This window comes from Oncorhynchus clarkii, chromosome 9 (genome assembly GCF_045791955.1).
Source record: "Oncorhynchus clarkii lewisi isolate Uvic-CL-2024 chromosome 9, UVic_Ocla_1.0, whole genome shotgun sequence".
Classification (NCBI taxonomy): Eukaryota; Metazoa; Chordata; class Actinopteri; order Salmoniformes; family Salmonidae; genus Oncorhynchus; species Oncorhynchus clarkii.
Genome location: NC_092155.1, coordinates 58,623,176 through 58,644,379, shown reverse-complemented (window position 1 = coordinate 58,644,379; position 21,204 = coordinate 58,623,176). Strand labels below are relative to the sequence as shown.

Genomic DNA, 21,204 nt, shown 5'->3' with positions numbered 1-21,204 from the left:
ATTAGCCATGTGTTGGCAAAAAAATGTATGTTAAAGTCAAGAAAGCTTACCAGCAGGCAGCTGGTGCAAATGGGGATGACCATGGAACAAGTTATTTGCAGTCTTCAATGTCTCGAACATACTCGAGACCCGTTGCCTTCAACTAGCGGTGGATACTCTGCCACCAATCGACCCATCAGCACATCAGTCCATTCAGCAGTCCGCCCAGGTCAGCGATGCCCGTTTATCCCTCCCGGATAAATATGACGGAACCCCATCTAAATGCTGTGGCTTCCTACTCTACTCCCACCCCCGAGAGGTCCAAGGTTGCCACGGTTACTTCTCTGCGGACTGGGCAGGTGTTGGAGTGAGCTACAGCCGTCTAGGAGAGAGGAGAGGAGGAGCTGGCTTCGTATGAGGGGTTCATGGCTCTGTTCAGAGGTATCTTCAATCATCCACCAGAGGGCAGAGACGGGGGTGAGCGCCTACTCCAACTACAGCAGGATGACCAGACCGCTGCAGAGTACTAGCTCACCTTCAGGACAGTAGCCACATCCAACGGATGGAATGAGCCGCCGCTCCGTACACTATTCCGAAGAGGACTGCATGAGGAGGTCCAAACGGAACTGGCATGTCATGACATCAACCTCAACTTGGACGCACTCATCTCGATGGCCATCCGTTTGGATAACCTACTTTGGGAGCGTCAGTACCCAAATCGCTTCTCTCCCTCCCTCAGTGAACACTGTGTCAGAGCCTGAACCTATAGAGGTAGGGGTCACACACCTCCCCGCGGCGGAGCAACGCAGACAAAGGCAGCTGGGGCTCTGTCTCTATTGTAGTCAAGGGGGGCACCAGCTTCAGCAGTGTCCGGTACGTCCCAACTCGGGGTCCACAAGAGCTGAGAGACAGTCACGTGATCTTCCACCTCCTGGGACAGGTGTGAGTATCCGTTCATCATTTTCTGTCAAGCCCTTTTCATTGTCGATCACACTAGCTGGCTGTCCCTCATGTACTGTTTCTACATCATAGTGGATTCCGGTGCCGCAGGGAACTTTATTGACCAGACCCTTACCTCCTCTCTGAACATCCCCTCATACTCGCTCTCCTCTTTGTTTCCGGTTCAAGCTCTTGATAATTGGCCACTGGGAACCGGAACCATCACACACATCACTGTGGAGTTCATTCATCAGGAAAACATTCCCTTCTTCATCACTAATGCACCAGCTCACAAGATCACCCTTGGAATCGCATGGCTTCAACGCCATAACCCCACCATCATATCATAGATGGGAATCACGGACTTGTCACCCGAATGCCGGAGGACCTGTTTTCAAGTTCCCTCTCGATTCGGAGCTTCTGTGTTCTGGGACATAGATGCGGACATTCACCAGGCTCTGGAGAGGGAACTCTGTACCCACTAATTGTCCTCCTGAGTGCATCTACGTTCCCACAGGGATAAGGGAGTGGCTGTTGACCTGGGCACACACAGCTGTCGTCGCTCGACATCCTGGGATCACCGTACTATTCAATCGCTCTCCGAAAGGTATTGCTGGACCACCTTGATGCATGGCGTTATTCGCTATGTCAACTCCTGTTCTGTGTGTGCCCAAACTAAATCTCCGCCGGCACACTCCAGCAGAGAAAATCCTTCCCCTTCCCGTGCCTCAGCGTCCCTGGTCTCATCTATTCATTGATTTTGTCACTGATCTCCCCTCCTCTGATGGCTTCACTAGCATTTTGGTGGTTGTGGATAGATTCTCCAAATCCTGTCATTTTATCCCTACTGCTCTTCAGATAGCTGAGGCACTGTTCCAGCAGGTCTTCCGGTATTATGGCCTTCCAGAGGACATCGTCTCCGACCGTGGCCCACAATTCACGTCACGGGTATGGAGAGCTTTCATGTAGAAGCTCAGGGTCATTGTCAGCCTCACTTCTGGGTATAGGCCTCAGTTCATTGGGCAGGTGGAGAGGATGAACCCCTGATGAACCCCTGACTACATATATCTGTCACTCCCTTAGTTCCATTCCCCAGGCAGTATTGACTATGTGTTTCATGTCTAGACGCAACTCTTGTCTTGTATTGTTCCATGTTCATTATATTGTTAAACTCACCTCCTGCTTCTCGACTCTGAGCGTCTCCGTTATAGCGATATTCATAATATCACTAGCAAAAACTACCAGGTTGAATACCCATCAAATACTGGGTTGAATAACCATACATTAAGTTATCAAATTCAGGTCTTACATCAGGTTGGCACACAAGTTCTACAGTAGTTCCCGCCTCATAAATGAACTAAGGAGAGTATTTTTTTTAGAAACATGGATCTGAACACAACTAATGACTCAGGCAATGTTTCTCAAACCACCCTGGATTCGATTTGATCACATAGAACTGAACCTGTAGAAAAGTGGAGACAACACATCTTCTGTTTTAATACACTGTCTTCACAGCAAATAGTTATCGGGCCCCTGATTTATAGCATTGTGATATAATGGCATTAGGCAATGGCTGCGAGGAAACCCATCCTGGTAACTATCATAGCAAGCTGATGAAAGCTTGAAACATTAACGCATAGGAAGGAATCAATCATCAGCACATCACAATCCAACCAATACAAGAATCAGTCCAATCTGGACTGATTAGAATCCTGCAGATTGTGTTGTCTGTACAGGGAAATGAAAGACAGTCAGGCTTGGAGTGCCCACTGATTTTAATGACCTGGGAGCTTGTCTCTAATATGCTGATTGGATTTGCTATTGATTATGTTTTCAACTTGTGTAATGGCCCAGTTTTGGTGATTGCTATTGTACTGCAGTGCAGATTGAACTTGGCGACGGGGAGTCATGGGAACATTTAATCATGTCTAATGGAACAAGAGTATCATACCCTTTACTCAAACACATTGCATTTCCCCAAAATGTACCATAGCTCATATTACAGTAGCCTACATCTCTGCAAATACATAACGCTGTAGGAGAAGGGTTAGAAATGTATATTTCAAGTACAAATACATGTTAAGAACTGTAATGAAACCATTCTATTTTGTTGTTATTGCACTTTCCAAAACACATTCCACATTTATGTAGTCACACTCCACGGCAATATAGTTCCTGACTCTTCTATTCTGCTTAATTGAACCCATTAAATGGTGTGACCCTGTATTTGTGTATTCAGCAAGCACTGCATTACACAGTCTCTTGTGAAGTGATATTTGACTAATCAAAGTTCCTGGCAGAGTTTGGAACTTACCACAGAAAGTGTATATAGCCCTGCAATCTGGGAATACATTTTGGGCTCCATGTTTCTCACCCTTGCATACAAAATAATCATAGTATTTAAAGTAGATGTAATGGCACATCATCCAAGACATGTCGGAATACTACAACTAGTGATTGCATCTGTGAGTTCATAAACAATCAGAGTGTGTGTGGGACTAGGTTATGGTAAACAAGGAAATTCTATTCTTACTTGTGCACTTTTTGATGCCGGATCCTTTCTTCAGAGCATGTCGACTGAGTTTGCACTGAAAGTTGTTTTCCCAGAACTCTGCAAACCAAATATTCCTTCTGTTGTTGTCCAAAGTTCTGCTGATAAAGTAGCGATCAAACCCTAGAGAGATCAATGAGAGGCACAGTTGGATTTAGAACCACCTGCTGAACTACTGCAGAGATGTGTATTGCATTTTCTGATTACTTTATCAACAAGTTTTTTTCAGCACTACCTCCACATAGTACTACTTTCATCTTACAGGTGTTCCTACAGTATATCCTGATGTTGTTTACAGTATATGTCAGTGTTTTATTTGGAAATGTCAGGGTTTTGAATTTCATTTGGATTTCATTGTCAAGACAACAAAAAATAGATACAAATGTCATCCTCACATCACCAGTACTGCCAACTGTCATGTGTCATTTAAATTTGACAATAAAGAATATAGAACATCATATTCTGTATAACATCAGTACCTCGGATGGACTGCCGTTTAGGTAGAATGGTAACAGCACCTTCTGCCATCTCCTCCTGGTTGAGTATGGGGGAGATCTTAGACCCCCAGCTGTCTGAACCCACCCATATGAAATGTCCTGTCTGGTTGTCCTTCTTAGCTGCTTGAAGAAGCCGCCTGTAGGAGGGGCAAAGAGAGAATACAGTACAATTCTTGCCAATTATATACATGATTCACCTACTCATGGGGCTGGATGATTAGGTAAATACGATGTGTTGGTACTGGACATTAACAACAGCCAAACTACACATTGCGTGTATTGATCCTAGGACCAGCACAATACACTAAAGAAGAACCATGTTTTGAACCACAGTACTGGAAACACAGTCAATACAACAGGACCTCAGTACTGGAAACACAGTTGCTGCAACAGGACCACAGTACTGGAAACACAGTTGCTACAACAGGACCACAGTACTGGAAACACAGTCAATACAACAGGACCTCAGTACTGGAAACACAGTCGCTACAACAGGACCACAGTACTGGAAACACAGTCAATACAACAGGACCTCAGTACTGGAAACACAGTCGCTACAACAGGACCACAGTACTGGAAACACAGTCAATACAACAGGACCTCAGTACTGGAAACACAGTTTCTGCAACAGGACCTCAGTACTGGAAACACAGTCGCTGCAACAGGACCACAGTACAAGAAACACAGTCGCTACAACAGGACCACAGTACTGAAAACACAGTTGCTGCAACAGCCAGGTACAATAACAATACAGTGTATCTCGAGTCACTCTGCCACCCCTTTGACTCACCAGTTAACCCAGAATGAAGTGACAGAGTAATGCATGTTTGAGTTATAATGACCTTTCTCCTACCTCTCACTGAATAAACATGGTTTATTCTGAGCCCCAGCTTTCCCATATAGCTCTACAGGATAAAATGTCTGTAACAAAACCTACAGTATACTAGTATCATGTCATATGCTCCTTTTTTTGCCCCCCCCTTGGGGTCATTTACAGAACAATCTTGTTAATCACATACAGTAAATACCAGGTGTTCTCATCATGGTGTGGGTTATTTAGTGAGGAAGGGTTGGCATGACAACAAGGTTTATGTTTAGGACAAAATGCCTTCTGCTAGCCTGAGTGCTGTAAACTCAGAATGTATATTAAAAATATATATATAAATTGGCTGCCAACTCACATTGACTGGGTTCAAGGGTACAGCAGGCATGCTGGGCAGAAATCCCCCTGGCTTTTGTAATTACTGTATATCCAGACCCATTATCAGGCTCGGATAAGTCAATGAGCATTTTGTGTCACTGGCCTACACACAATACCCCATAATGTCAAAGTGGAATTATATTTTTAGAAATGTTTAGAAATTAATAAAAATGAATAGCTGAAATGTCTCGAGTCAATAAGTATTCAACGCCTGTGTTAAATAATTTAAGGAGTAAAATTGTGCTTAACAAGTCACATAATAGGTTGCATGGATTAATGTGTAATAATAGTGTTTAGCGTGATTTTTGAATAACTACCTCATCTCTGTACCCAGCACATACAATTATCTGTAAGGTCCCTCAGATGAGCAGTAAATGTAACTTTATATCCTGAAAACAAAGTGTTATCTTTGGGACAAATCCAACAAAACACATCACTGAGTACCACTTTCCACATTTTCAAGCGTGATGTTGGCTGCATCGTGTTATGGGTACTGTATGCTTGTCGTCAGCAAGGACTAGGGAGTTTTTTAGGATAAAAAGAAACGTAATAGAGCTAAGCACAGGTGAAAAAGTGCACAACCATGTGATGGTCTCAAAAAAGAGGTGTCAATTATAGTTGCAACTGCCCCGGCGTTCCGGTAAGAGAACGTAAATGACCAGTAGGAGACAGGGATACAATCCACACTTTATTACCACACTGAACAGACAGGCGCACACACACACACACCAATAGGAAGAGGAATGGTCAAAGATGCACTAAAGATGAGTCAGGGAGTCCAGAAGACGCATTGTCAATGTGGAAGGGTGCAAATCTGAGTTGATGTAAAGGACAGGAGCTTACAGAGGTTGTCTTAACCTGTCCAACTAAAGAGTTGAGAGGCAGAGTGGGGTTCTGCTGCTTCCAGGCTAGGTCACAGATTGGTTGATCAGGTCAGCGAACTCTGTTCCCTTAAAACTTGTTGAGGATAGGGGGCAGTATTTTCATTTTGGATGAATTGCGTGCCCATAGTGAACTGCATCCTACTCTGTCCTAGATTGCTAATATATGCATATTGGATAGAAAACACTCTGAAGTTTCTAAAACTGTTTGAATTATGTCTGTGAGTATAACAGAACTCATAGGGCGGGCAATCTTCCAAACAAGAAGTGAAATTCTGAATGTGGGGCAAGATATTGATCTGGTAGCACTTCCTACGCCTTCCACTAGATGTCCTCATTCAGTAGAAAGTGGAATGGAGCATTTGCTGTGAACTTTGACCGAATGGGAGCGGAAATAGTCAGTGTCCCGACAGAATGTCATTTTCCTGTGGCACATTTCTCTGTGGGTGCTACTGCTGTTCCATTTGGCTCCAGCTGAAAACGTATGATCTGGTTGGAACGTTATTGGATATATATGATAATAACATCCTGAAGATTGATTCTCTACTTAGTTTGACCAGTTTATTCGACCTGGAATATATCTTTTGGAAGTTTTCGTGCAAGTTATCCTGGACCAGCAGTCAGTTTTTGGGCACGTGAGCTGAAAGTGATAGCAAATGCAGCAACTTGGACACTAGTATTGGACATTATGGAACAAAACAACAATTTATTGTGGAACTAGGACTCCTTGCACTACATTCTGATGAAAGATCATCAAAGGTAAGGGAATATTTATGTTGTAATTTCGTATTTCTGTTGACTCCAACATGGCGGAGAAATACTTTTACGTCTGAGCGCCGTCTCAGATTATTGCATGGTAGGCTTTTTCCGTAACGTTTTAAAAAAATCTGACACAGCGGTTGCATTAACTTCTTGATTCTACTTGAGACGCATATGTCTCAAGTAGGCACCTGGAAATGCAAATGCGCTACGCTAAATGCTAAATGTACTCGTTTAAACTCAAACCTTGATCAAAATTCACAAGCAGGGTATTGAATTAAAGCTACACTCGTTGTGAACCTAGCCAACAAGTCAGATTTTTAAAATGCTTTTCGGCGAAAGCATGAGAAGGTATTATCTGATAGCATGCACCACCTGAAAATGCCTGAATGCGACGTAAACAAAGACTCTGCTTATCCGACGCAGCACAAAACGCAGAAATAAAATATAAAACATTCATTACCTTTGACGAGCTTCCTTCTTGGCACTCCTATATGCCCCATAAACATCACTATTGGGTCTTTTTTTTGTTTAAATCGGTCCATATATACCCAAAATAGCTTTCTATGGAAGCTGTGTCATTCAGAAAAAAACATTGTTTTTTAACGCTGCATCATTTTTTTAAATTAAAAAAGTCGACGATAAACTTTCACACAACACTTCGAAATCCTTTTGTAATCCAACTTTAGGTATTAGTAAACGTTTATAATCTATCAAAATGATTACAGGGCGATGTATATTCAATAGCTCCTCGTCTGCAAATCAATGGCTGCCATTGTCCACATTTACAGCGTCCTGGTGGAGACTGGAAGAAACGGATGCCAGATACTTGGATTTTCCAACAAAAAATTCAATTGAAAATGACGACAATGGCGACATCGTGTGGAATTTGTATGAATTGCATGCAGGTCGATGTCCTCTTTTAACAACCCATGAAAGTGACTTATGGAAATTATTTTTAGCTTTCAGAGAGCAGTTTTTCTTGCGTTTTTCAATGAAACACACGATCTGTTATAGTCACAGCCGTGATTTAACCAGTTTTAGAAACTTCAGAGTGTTTTCTATCCACACATACTAATCATATGCATATACTATAAACCTGGCATGAGTAGCAGGACGCTGAAAAGTTGCGCGATTTTTAACAGAATGTTCGAAAAAGGAGGGGGTAGAAGTAAGAGGTTTTAAGAACCAGTGTATCTTTAATTATATGTAGAACATGTATCTTTAGTCAAAGTTTATGATGAGTATTTCTGTTATCTGGCGTAGCTTTCTATAATTCCTCCGGATATTTTGGAGGCAGTTCTGAACATGGCGTCAATGTAAACCGAGATTTGTGGATATAAATATGCATATTATCGAACAAAACATAAATGTATTGTGTAACATGTCATATGAGTGTCATCTGATGAAGATTTTCAAAAGGTTAGTGATTCATTTTATCTCTAATCCTGCTTTTGTGACTCTATCTTTGGCTTGAAAAAATGGCTGCGTTTTCCCTTTGATTTGGTGGTGGTCTAACATAAATATATGTTGTGTTTTCGCAGTAAAATATTTTAAAAATCAGACATGATGGGTAGATGAACAAGATGTTTATCTTTCATTTGAGGTATTGGACTTGTTAATGTGTGAAAGTTAAATATTTCGAAATAATATTTTTGAATTCCCTGCGCCACCTTTTCAGCTGAATGGGGGAGTGGAGTTGAAGACAATTTAGACATGGATTGTGTATGTGTGCCATTCAGTGGCCATTCAGAGGGTGAATCGGCAAGACAAAAGATTTCAGTGCCTTTGAACGGGGTATGCCAGGCACACTGGTTTGAGTATGTCAAGAACTACAATGATGCTGGGGGTTTTCACGCTCAACAGTTTCCTGCGTGAATCAATAATTTGTAAAAAATATTTAACCTTTATTTAACTAGGCAGGTCAGTTAAGAACAAATTCTTATTTACAATTACGGCCTAACCCTAACCTGGACAACACTGGGCCAATTGTGTGCTGCCCTATTGGACTCCCAATCACGGCCGGTTGTGATACAGCCTGGAATAAAACCAGGGTCTGTAGTGAAGCCTATAGCACTGAGATGCAGTGCCTTAGACCGTTGCGCCACTCAGGTCCACCACCCAAAGGACATCCAGCCAACTTGACACAACTGCGGGAAGCATTGGAGTCAACATGGGCCAACATCCATGTGGAATGCTTACGACATTTTGCCCCGACAAATTGAGGCTGTTCTGATGGCAAAAGGGGGTGCAGCTCAATATTAGGAAGCTGTTCCTAATGTTTTGTACATTCAGTGTATATTCTATGCTTGTGGTAGTAGTAGGTACTGTAGGTTTTAAATGTGCTGTAAAACATAATGGAACCCACACACATCACCAGCTGTTGCCCCAAGACACTGATCAGGACGATCCTCAGTCCTCAGGACAACTAAACGTTTTTAATAACACTGCAAAGGAATGGAGGAATTTAGTAATTGATTGGTAATTGCTGTAAACTAGAAAACCAGTATTAGTCCAAAGCTTGGACATACCTACTCATTCAATTGTTTTTCTTTATTTTTACTATTTTCTACATGTACATTTTTAAATAATAGTGAAGACATCAAAACTATGAAATAACACATATGGAATCATGTAGTAACCAAAAAAGTATTTAAAGTAGCCACCCTTTGCTTTGATGACAGCTTTGCACACTCTTGGCATTCTCTCAACTAGCTTCTCCTGGAATGCTTTTCCAACAGTCTTGAAGGAGTTCCCACATATGCTGAGCACTTGTTGGCTGCATTTCCTTCAATCTGCGGTCCAACTCATCCCAAACCATCTCAATTGGGTTGAGGTTGGGTGATTGTGGAGGCCAGATCATCTGATGCAGCACTCCATCTCTCTCCTTCGTCAAATAGCCCTTACACAGCCTGGAGGTGTGTTTTGGGTCTTTGTCCTGTTGAAAAACGAATGATAGTCCCACAAAGCGCAAACCAGATGGGATGGCGTATCGCTGCAGAATGCTGTGGTAGCCATGGTGGTTAAGTGTGCCTTGAATTCTAAATCAATCACAGACAGTGTCACCAGCAAAGCAACCCCACAACAGTCACACCTCCTCCTCCATGCTTCACGGTGGGAACCACACATGTGGAGACCATCTGTTCACCTACTCCGCGTCTTATAAAGACATAGCGGTTGGAACCAAAAATCTCAAATTTGTACTCATCAGACCAAAGGACAGACTTCCACCTGTCTATTGTCCATTGCTCATGTTTCTTGGCCCAAACAATTATCTTATTATTATTGGTGTCCTTGTAGTGGTTTCTTTGCAGCAATTCGACCATGAAGGCCTGATTGACACAGTCTCCTCTGAACAGTTGATTTTGAGATTGAACTCCGTGAAGCATTTACTTGGGCTGCAATCTGAGGTGCAGTTAACTCTAATGAACTTATCCTCTGCAGCAGAGGTAACTCTTGGTCTTCCTTTCCTGGGGCGGTCCTCATGAGAGCCAGTTTTATCATCGCACTCAATGGTTTTTGCGACTGCACTTGAAGAAACTTTAACATTTCTGGAGATTTCCCGGATTGATTGACCTTAATGGGTTAAAGTCATGATGAACTGTTGTTTCTCTTTGTTTATTTTAGATGTTCTTGCCATAATATGGACTTGATATATATCTTTTATTTTCTATAGCACACATACCTTGTCACAACACAACTGATTGGCTCAAATGCATTAAGATGGAAAGAAATTCCACAAATTAACTTTTAAATGGCAAACGTGTTAATTGAAATGCATTCCAGGTGACTTCCTCATGAAGCTGGTTGAGAGAATGCCAAGAGTGTGCAAAACTGTAATCAAGCCAAAGGGTGGCTATTTTGAAGAAACTCAAATATAAAATATGTTTTGTATTTGTTTAACACATTTTTGGTTACTACATGATCCCATATGTGTTATTTCATAGTTTTGATGTTTTCACTATTCTAAAATGTAGAAAATAGCAATAATTAAGAAAAACCCTTGAATGATTAGATAATAAGAACATATAATCAAAATGTAGTTAGATTGAGTGTGTTTAATGTGAACTGGCACATATCCCGTTCACTGTTGACATCTAATGAAAATAAAGCTGATATAGCTTGCTGAAAATGGTGTATTTCATTTTAGGGATGTTCAATCAATGGTGGGGAGGACAATATACTAATGTACAGCCATTTACACCGCAGTGCATCCCCATCTAAACCAATGGGCAAACATGCTGAATGTTGCGTCATAAAACAGAAACTCAGATAAATTGAGATACTTTGTTGGCATCATTTAGTATGTTAGTTTAATCATTTTTTCATTCCTGTAACAGTCAACTTCACTAACCTAATGTCATCTTCATTGGCAAAGAGAATAACAACCCGTGCATTGGGGTTCTCTGACAGTCTGCGGATGATCTTGTCAAACTCTCCAGGCTTAGGTTCTCGTGGTATCTTCACTGACTGAGAGATGCACACACCTCCTGCAATCAAGGGACAGAGGAACATGTAAGGATTATTATAGACAGAGGAAAATAGACATGGATAAATTACACTAGCTGATCTGCTGATCTGTCTAGGCTGTCTCTAAAACAGAGTATAAATAAAGTTTATAATCAGTACCTGGGGACCTTTTATCAGGGTACACCATCTCTGATGTAGTTTGGAGTATTGTTAGGGAACACCTGTCGGGCATCAGCACCAGAAATAACTATATTGGTAAACCAGCACAGGGCATCTGCATATAGCTACAGTAAACCTCTATCTAAATGCAGGTTCATCATTCTTAGAATCACCCTCTTTCTTAGTTCTCTGTATCAACTGAAAGTAGGCCAAAGCCAAGTAGAGTTTTTTTCACTTGCCTAAACCAACAACACTAATCCTATTCATATCTTCAGGACTTTTTATGGATGACTGGATGCAAGATAAAAATTGTGCTGGTGTAATATTTCACAGCATGATGAACGTAAGGTATTAACTAAATATTGTCATGTGCCACAAGGGGCATAGCTGAGACATGGAAAACCATAGATTCAGTTTATGGGGGTGCCAATGAGATTGGGGAAATTGTGTAGCAATTCGTAACAAACCTACACTCGTAATTGAACATTTGCGAATAGTTGAAATGTTTCTCTCCATAGATGTATTTTTGTTCAACTTTAGCATTGTAAGGCTTTCAGTAAGTTATAAAATACATTAAGTACATCTTGCTTACTGGGCAAGCATACATTTACTGATATTCATCTTTCTACTTTTTCACAGCATTCTTTTTGTTGTGTATTGTATGAATCCAAACATATAGCGTATCAAGGAATTCAATTTTCAATGGAAGTATCCACATGACTCATAAAACTGTTTAGTTGGCCGTCAAAAATGGACATGTCATCAACAAAAAAATTCAAAGTGACATGATCAAAACTCCAAAATAACCCACCCATACATCACACACCATATTATGGAAACCAGTGCTATTTAATTTAAATTCAATCAATCAAATCCATGTAAGTGTAGTGTAGTGTGGTGGAGGGTAAACTCAAGTAGAGTAAACTCTGTTTACCCATTTTTTTGTTGTTTGCGGAAAATGCAAGTTTAGGGAGTGTTCCTTTACTCGGCGCGACTGGTAATCAACGTTTACCCACCAATTGTTTTTACCACAACATCACTGCACGTGACCTAATCCCATTCTGACCATTCCTAATCTGGTGTGTTAGACTCTGACACACACGATACACTTACACAATTCCCAAAAGAGAGCAGCAAACTAAACCTTCCCGTGCCATGAGGCATTGGTATCCAGCAGCAGAAGGAAAGTGAGGGAGCTCCAGCATACGTCCATTGGATAGCAAACAAGCCAAGGCTTTCTAATTCTCAGAGAAACATTTCAGGAGAATTGTTTTGTCGTCCTGCCAAAATGCCACAGAGTCTATGGGCATGCTAATGAACTGTGCAATCAATGCAGGAATAATACCCTCTGGTTCAGTGAATAGCTGCCAGGGCAGCACAATGGATCAGAAAACAAAGCAGCGGCGCCCCAACTCTGATACTAATAGGTTGTGAAAGTGGAAGAAAAAAAAATAGCAAAGACCATTAGATGGACAACAATGGGCGTGATGACAGTCTAGCTTATAGGTGCAAAGGGCCACTTCCGGTTGAGATCCTTTGTGCTAAGGCCTTAGTCAATGGCATGCAACAACACACTGATGTTATTGTACTCCCTCCGAGATACTGTACATGCAAGCAGTTTATTTTTCTTTGATTTTGTGGTTTTACTACCCCACTATACCCAAGTAGCCTACATGAAGCATACACTGGCAGTGCTCTGACCATGCTGTCACTGGGCTGGTTAATCGTTTATTTTTCTCTTCACTGGAGAAATAGAGTCTTGTCTTTTGTCTGTAATGTAGTTTCCGTTATGTGTCAGACCCCAGTAAGACTAGCTGTCGCCATTGGCATCGGATAATGGGGATCCTAATATATCAAATAAATCAAATCAAATTATTCATATCATGGTTCATGTCTGTTTTTTCTAGGGTCAGCCATTGTCATAGTGACAGACCCATGATTCTCCTGCTTCCACGATTCTTTCACTCATTCCTCCAGACGCCAAAATAGATTGAAAGCCATTTGTGGGTCTGTCAATTGTCCAATCTATTCAGTGGCCTACACTACGTTTTCTCCATCCTACATTCTGTTTTCACTCTTCAATCCTACAGTACTCTGTAAACTTTTCCCAAATAATTATACCCAGTCGAAACTGATTCTCCCGAGGTGTATCTGTCAATCTAGCTGTCACATTCTATCTACGTAGCCTGTAGACTTATGGGAAATGTTACTCCAGTAATGGGCAGATCTAGGGTGAATGCTATAACTATTCTCCTCATCATTACCAGAGACTCTATCAATCTCAACCATAATATCGCTTTGCCTCATAGGTGTCCCAGTCCCAGGGTCCCTCACCATATTCTCTGTGGAGAAGATAGAGAGTTATCCCTTTCTCCCTGCTCCCTCTTCACTGCTACTGTTCTGTGACCTCGCCTCTGGAGAGGGAAGTCAAGGGAGCGAGATATACACTGGACGTGCTACCTTGTCCCAGACCTGTGTTTTCAACTCTCTAGAGACAGCAGGAGCGGTAGAGATACTCTGAATGATCGGCTATGAAAAGCCAACTGACATTTACTCCTGAGGTGCTGACCTGTTGCACCATCTACAACCACTGTGATCATTATTATTTGACCCTGCTGGTCATCTATGAACATTTGAACATCTTGGCTATGTTCTGTTATAATCTCCACCCAGCACAGCCAGAAGAGGACTGGCCACCCCTCATAGCCGTGTTCCTCTCTAGGTTTCTTCCTTGGTTCGGCCTTTCTAGGGAGTTTTTCCTAGCCACTGTGCTTCTACACCTGCATTGCTTGCTGTTTGGGGTTTTAGGCTAGGTTTCTGTACAGCACTTTGTGACATCAGCTGATGTAAGAAGGGGTTTATAAATACATTTGATTAATTGATTGAGATAGAAAGAGCAAGCTCCCATCCACTTGCATTTGAGGCCCACTGAACTCACTGGGTCCCCTATTGGGTCACTGGAAACAAAACTCCATAATTCAGCCCTATGCTGCTAGCAGTCCTGCATCATCAGCTATAATATTGCAATCATATTACAATGCATTACCAATCTATGTACATTATAATTGTAGGACTATGGTATGTATTCACTGTTCTGCAGGTATTCTTATTATTTCCCCATTACAAAGTTGTTTGGTGGGGGATGGGTTGTGGTGGAGTTTATGATGAACTGTGAAAACAAATCCAGCACAGGCTACATCTTATTCCTTCTTCAAAATGCCTTTTTATCGATCTAATTATGATTGTTCCTTCGTTGTGCATCTGCTATTATAGTTTATGTAAGGTAACAATCCACCGGTAATTACTGCCTTCCAGGAATCTGTTTCTCTACACAATGCTCTTCTAGATTACATTTAGCTTCAGGATAGGATTAATTAGGAAAACTCTCCCCCTCTCTCCTTTTCCCTGATGAAATTCCCTGCATTGCAGATCAACCATTTTCAATCCACTGGCATACGGTATGAACATGTAGACAGAAAGACAGATAGTGAAGCAGTTCAAAAAACACAGTGAATGTTGCAACCGCCCTAGTATTGAAATGATTTAACCATTTTCTAAATCTCTGGGGAGATGCATACCAATGATTATCTGTTGATTAATTATGTTCCCTCAAGTCCACCTGACTGTGTTGTTGTCTCTCCAGACTTAAAGACATTTGGGAGGCTTGCATGAAAAATATAATTACACTTTGTGCTATTTATCAAACTCCAAGCCAAGCAATCTCTCTCTTCTTCATCAAAAATATGATTTATTACTTGAGTGTCTCCTTTTTTCACACATTTTTTCGAAAACACGATTGGTTAAGGGATTTTAAATCACTAACAACTCTGTGCCTGGAAAAATAACCTGAGGGCCCAGTGAAGGAGAAAAAACAAACCCACGTCTCTGAAGGAGAAAAAAATGAACCCACGTCTCAGGCTGAAGATGTTGCTGATGAGTTCCAATGAACCGCCAGCCCCCCATCTCTCCACCTAAAAAACACTACCTCTCACACCTCCTAGACAGGCAATGTGTAAATCATCTCCAAAAATAGCCTTCTTTGCAGAGATCTGCACACTCCTATTCTCTAACCAGCGTCATCTACAGACAGTAGCTGTCTTCTCTTCTCTAGTGGGCCTGAACAGGAATCTTCATTCCTATTAGACACCCAGGAGAGAGAATGTTGACGTCGTAAACATTCAATACAGCCCACTCAGAGTGGCGGATTGCTGCACAGCGTTTGTTCTCTGTGGAAATACTGGAGAGAGGTTCACTAGATTCACCACACTGAAGGTGCTAAAGATATCCCAATGTGACTAATTCAATGCTATTTGCTAGTTAAACCAGCTGTAAAAGAATCCGGAGTATGGGGTAAAGGTAACCATTATGATTTAATACCACACAGGCACATTGACGCATCATTCTTATGATTGTCATCACCATCACATCATCAGATTAGAAACAACTTGCTACTCAATAATCCACATTTATGTTTGCAGTTTCTTGTACATAACAAAGAGATGCACCTTCACGGAGTGGTTTATTGCTTTGCAAATAAAGGATACGTAGAATAACATACAATGTTCCTTAGTAGAAAAAACTTTGACTGTTGAGAACTAGTATCAAATATCGTTTTTTAATTTGAATCACATGGATGGTTCAGCTATTGAATGGGAAGAGATGAATGATCCCAATTTCACCTAACCAATTTGCCATTTGTTTTTAATATTCCATATGCCAAAGCCATTTCTCAGAATTCTCATTATTCTCCTCTTTTGAACTGAGAAACGTATCAAATCAAAAGGGCACCTGTGTGTATATGCCCACTTCCCAGTTAGTAAGGGAAGCTTTGCTAAGGTATGGCAGACACTAGAGGACTTGTCAGAATGTATAAGGCTTACTTTGTTTATTCAGTGTGCAGGCTAATATGCAGGCTAATATGAGGCAGCAGCTCTGGGATGGATCGTGGTAGAGTCGAGGGTTCACCGTCCCTGTGGGAGAATGCAGCAGTTCAGTCTTAACTTTCATACGAAGGGGTTTGTGTTGTGTCCACAGGCCTGATTGTCAAACCCTTTTAGTGCCCATGTGGATTCACACTAATATCATGCCTCTCCTCTCCTACTCTGGTGCTGCTGATCATGTACTTCCTAGTTAATACTGCTCCAGCTACTCAATAATATTTATGTTGATGACATGGCTGACAACTTTGAAAAGTTTATGATTTTATATAGCCACTGTGTGTGTATGTGTGTTGCGTGTGTGTTGAAAATGAGCGATTAGTCTCCAAATGCCTCTGCTTGTGGCAGCAGTGGGATGTATCTAAAACATGGGAACATATTGTAGCACGGCAGATGTTTAATAAACACAGACAACAGACTGTACACTTGAAGGGTGTAGGTACACTAGAGCCTATCTAAGAAGAGTGAGCGGGGAGGCGTACTAACAGGAGAGGAGGGAGTAGCTAGTAGAACAGGAGGAATACAGAGAGAGCAGCAAGGCAGCACACTCCCTCTTGGTACAAGAGAACACTGAGGGGAGTATTAGAGCGCTGTGTTATGCCTGGGAGATTTACATCTGGAAACAGAGAGAAACAGGCAGTGGAACTAGTGGAAGCGTATTAGAAAAGCTGTGAAGTAAAAATAGGTTACGCACCCTCATTGCTAGCTGAGTACATAACAAAACATAAACGTGTAGGTCTCCAACAGAGGCAAATATGACTTTCAAATATGACTCCTTATCATGTTCTTATCTCCCTTCAACATATCGTATGACCAGGTGGTCAAAGATACGATTCAGAGTTTGTTAGACTGCGGCCCCCGAATGATTGTTTGCAAAACGTCTAACATTAATTATTTCCCTAGTGAACGACTTCCCAACAGCCTTAATTTAAGTAATTACACAGAGATTTAAAAAAATCTGTATCAACATTAGTGCTATAAATTGCATACACAAAGGTCAGGTATATTAATATTCTGCTATTATGAATTTAAAACAATGATTATCCCTCTAAAGGGAAGTGGTACTCGATGATCCATTGTTTTGACATTGAATGTACCATTTACTGCAAAATACAAGATTTAGGCAGTCACTTCTTTCCATCCATGCCATAGTAAGGGGTGAAGTGTTGTTCCTCTGGCTTTTATTCTTGCCTGAAGAGTTTGGTATTTTCATCAAGTGAATTCTTGAACCAAGCTCTTTTTGAATGAAAGTGTTTCCCAAAGCTCCTAGAAGGTTCCATGGACAGTGGAATGTAATGAAGGGATTGAGGGAAAACATTCTTTCTAATTTTAAAGAACTAGGTAGTAACTAAGTTGTACCATTTCCCAACCCCCCTCATGTGTGGTACTATTGTATGTGCTACTGGTTATGGGACTGACTACTTTTGTTGGCACACTCAGACAGTGGAACTGGATCAGATAATAAACCCTCTCCCCGGATAGGGATATAAATTGAAGATAAGTTGCCAAAGAGTTCCACATTGTATTTACTACTACTTTTCTTCCACTAGGGTGAATATTATTAACACTACAAGAGAAACAGAAAGAAGTTTATTTTCCTACTAAAGATGCCAAATTAAACAAGGAACCAGGAGAGGATTAGAAAAATAGAGAAATAGCCTGAACGACAGAGAACTCAACCCTTTTCATGAGCAGGAGGGTTCATTGAGAATGACTAAACATAATTTGGTCAGGGGACGTGTTCCTGCTGGTGGTCTGTTGAGCCATGTCGCCAGACTGCTGTGCTAAGAAGCCTTCTCAGATTGTCCCATCCTGCAGATACAAACTCCCAGCATGCAAACACCCTGACACCATGTTTTAATTTCTGTCATGAGATCATCTCTATTTGACTGAAATGAAATGATTACTGGTAAATGATGAAAATAGCACAAAACCAAACAGGGCACTGTTGGGTGAATTTTAGTTGTTTTTATCAGAGGAACAGAGATATAGATCTTGACATGCTCCATTTCTTTAACTAGGCAAGTCAGTTAAGAACAAATTCTTATTTACAATGACAGCCTAAGAACAGTTGGTTAACTGCCTTGTTCATGGGCAGAACAACAGATGTTTACCTTGTCAGCTCAGGGATTTGATCCAGGAACGTTTCAGTTACTAGCCCAACGCTCTAACCACTAGGCTACCTGCTGCCCCAGGTAGCCTAGTATACATACATTTTGAATCACAAATAGTATCTCAGAAGAGTACAATGTGCAATAAAATGAGGCCCTCTTCTAGAGTGAATACATAGAGTTGCCTCTCTACTTAGATCATGTTCTGTATATAGGTGTATTCAATGGCTGTGGTGTTTGATGTGGAAGCAAAGGCAATTAGCCAAACAGCAGTAAAGTTGAAAACATGCTTTGTACTGTAGCTAAATTGAGAAGGATAAGAATATCCATGTATGACAGAGTGTGATATTTGTTCAACAGGATCTCCACTCATTGGCAACTATGGACTATGTGTGAATTCATTTATTATCCGGGTCTTTGTGAGAAAGTAGCTGCAAGAGTATGATGTCAGTGGCAGTCGGTGCGGTTTAAGATGAGGGAGTGCGATTTTTTAAATTTCTTATGAACTTGTCCTTATTTCTTTTACAATACATTCACCCAGCTCAATGTAACATCGACGGGTTTAGGCTACTACATGATACTCAAATATCCCTATCCCTATACCCATCATGAATGAAAGGTCGAGAGAAATTTGGGTAATCAAGGTGACAGACATTGACACATTTATACCACCTTGCACAACCTTGCCTGCATCTAGCCAATCTTGGGTGTAATCATTAATCCAACAGTTGCAAACGAGAGTTTCTATTGGACAAATTCAGGTATGGTTATCCCCGTTTCATTCCATTTGCTTCCGTTTAAGAAACATTTTTCAACAGAATCAGTGGAATGAATACACCACTGATTGCATGCAAACACAGTTTACTATAATAGCAGCCACATACACAGCAGGATCCCTTTGATCGTTGGACAATTACTTCTCGCATCTACGCACGCTCCTCCTCTCACCTTTTCCCTTTCCTAATATGGCTTGAAATGTATTGGCCAGTTTCTTACCTATAGATTTGAGTGGTGGTGGTAACTCTTTGTAGCTAGTTAGATAGCTAGCTAGTTTGGTTGGTTGATTTCACTTCAATATTGCCTTGCTAAACCCGGGGCGACAGGTAGCCTAGTGGTTGGAGCTTTGAGCCAGTAAGCGAAAGGTTGTTGGATTGAATCCCCGAGCTGACAAAATAAAACATCTGTCGTTCTATCCCTGAACAAGGAAGTTAACCTACTGTTCCCCGGTAGGCCGTCATTGTAAATAAGAATTTGTTCTTAACAGACAAGCCTAGTTAAATTAGAAAATAAAGCCTCAGATCCACATTACATTAGTGGCATTTGGAACAAATGGTTGATCCACTGTAACCCTGGGAGAGGGTATAAGGTTGTGTGATTGTTTCTATTGTACAGCTACGCCATAAAATGTTTGCAACCAAATTTAACTTAAATATGACATTGTGTGTAATTGCATGTTGGTGAAGTTCCAATACAAAAAAAGCAAGAAGTTGAAAAAGTTGCAGCTTCGGTTCTCTTATGGAGATTTCATCAATCAAGGTGAATATACAGTTGAAGTCGGAAGTTTACATACACTTAGGTTGGAGTCATCAAAACAAATTTTTCAACCACTCCACAAATTTCTTGTTAACAAACTATAGTTTTGACAGTCGGTTAGGATATCTACTTTGTGCATGAAACAAGTCATTTTTCCAACAATTGTTTACAGGCAGATTATTTCACTTTTAATTCACTGTATCACAATTTCAGTGGGTCAGAAGTTTACATCCACCAAATTGACTGTGCTTTAAACAGCTTGGAAAATTCCAGAAAATTATGTAATGTCTTTAAAAGCTTCTGATAGGCTAATTAACATAATTTGAGTAAATTGGAGGTGTACCTGTGAATGTATTTCAAGGCCTACCTTCAAACTCAGTGCCACTTTGCTTGACATCATGGGAAAATCAAAAGAAATTAGCCAAGACCTCGGAAAAAAATTGTAGACCTCCACAAGTCTGGTTCATCCTTGGGAGCAATTTCCAAATGCCTGAAGGTACCACGTTCATCTGTACAAACAATAGTACGCAAGTATAAACACCATGGGACCACGCCGTGACCGCTCAGGAAGGAGACGTGTTCTGTCTCCTAGAGATGAACATACTTTGGTGCTAAAAGTGCAAATCAATCCCAGAACAACAGCAAAGGACCTTGTGAAGATGCTGTAGGAAACAGGTACAAAAGTATCTACATCCACAGTAAAACGAGTCCTATATCGACGTAACCTGAAAGGCCGCTCAGCAAGGAAGAAGCCACTGCTCCAAAACCGCCATAAAAAAGCCAGACTACGGTTTGCAACTGCACATGGGGACAAAGATCATACTTTTTGGAGAAATATCCTCTGGTCTAATGAAACAAAAATAGAACTGTTTGGCCATAATGACCATAGTTATTTTGGGGGGGGGGGGGGGGGGGGGCAAAAGGGGGATGCTTGCAAGCCAAAGAACACCATCCCAACCATGAAGCACGGGGGTGGCAGCAACATGTTGTGGGGGTGCTTTGCTGCAGGAAGGACTGGTGCACTTCACGAAATAGATGGCGTCATGAGGAAAGAAAATTATGTGTTTATGTTGAAACAACATCTCAAGACATTAGTCAGGAAGTTAAAGCTTGGTCGCAAATCGGTCTTCCAAATGGACAATGACCCCAAGCATACTTCTAAAGTTGTGGCAAAATGACTTAAGGAC

At 41.2% G+C, this 21,204-nt stretch overlaps 1 protein-coding gene across 1 annotated transcript in view; it reads right to left on the bottom strand.

Annotated features, from left to right (window-relative positions):
- LOC139416623 (metabotropic glutamate receptor 4-like) overlaps positions 1 to 21,204 on the bottom strand; it is a 236,128-nt gene that overhangs the window by 74,366 nt on the left and 140,558 nt on the right. The window contains exons 3-5 of the mRNA XM_071165504.1: positions 11,162 to 11,297; positions 3,949 to 4,103; positions 3,452 to 3,592 (exon numbers count right to left, since the gene is read on the bottom strand). Coding sequence (XP_071021605.1) covers positions 3,452 to 3,592; positions 3,949 to 4,103; positions 11,162 to 11,297 — 432 coding nt within the window. The remainder of the gene's footprint in view (positions 1 to 3,451; positions 3,593 to 3,948; positions 4,104 to 11,161; positions 11,298 to 21,204) is intronic.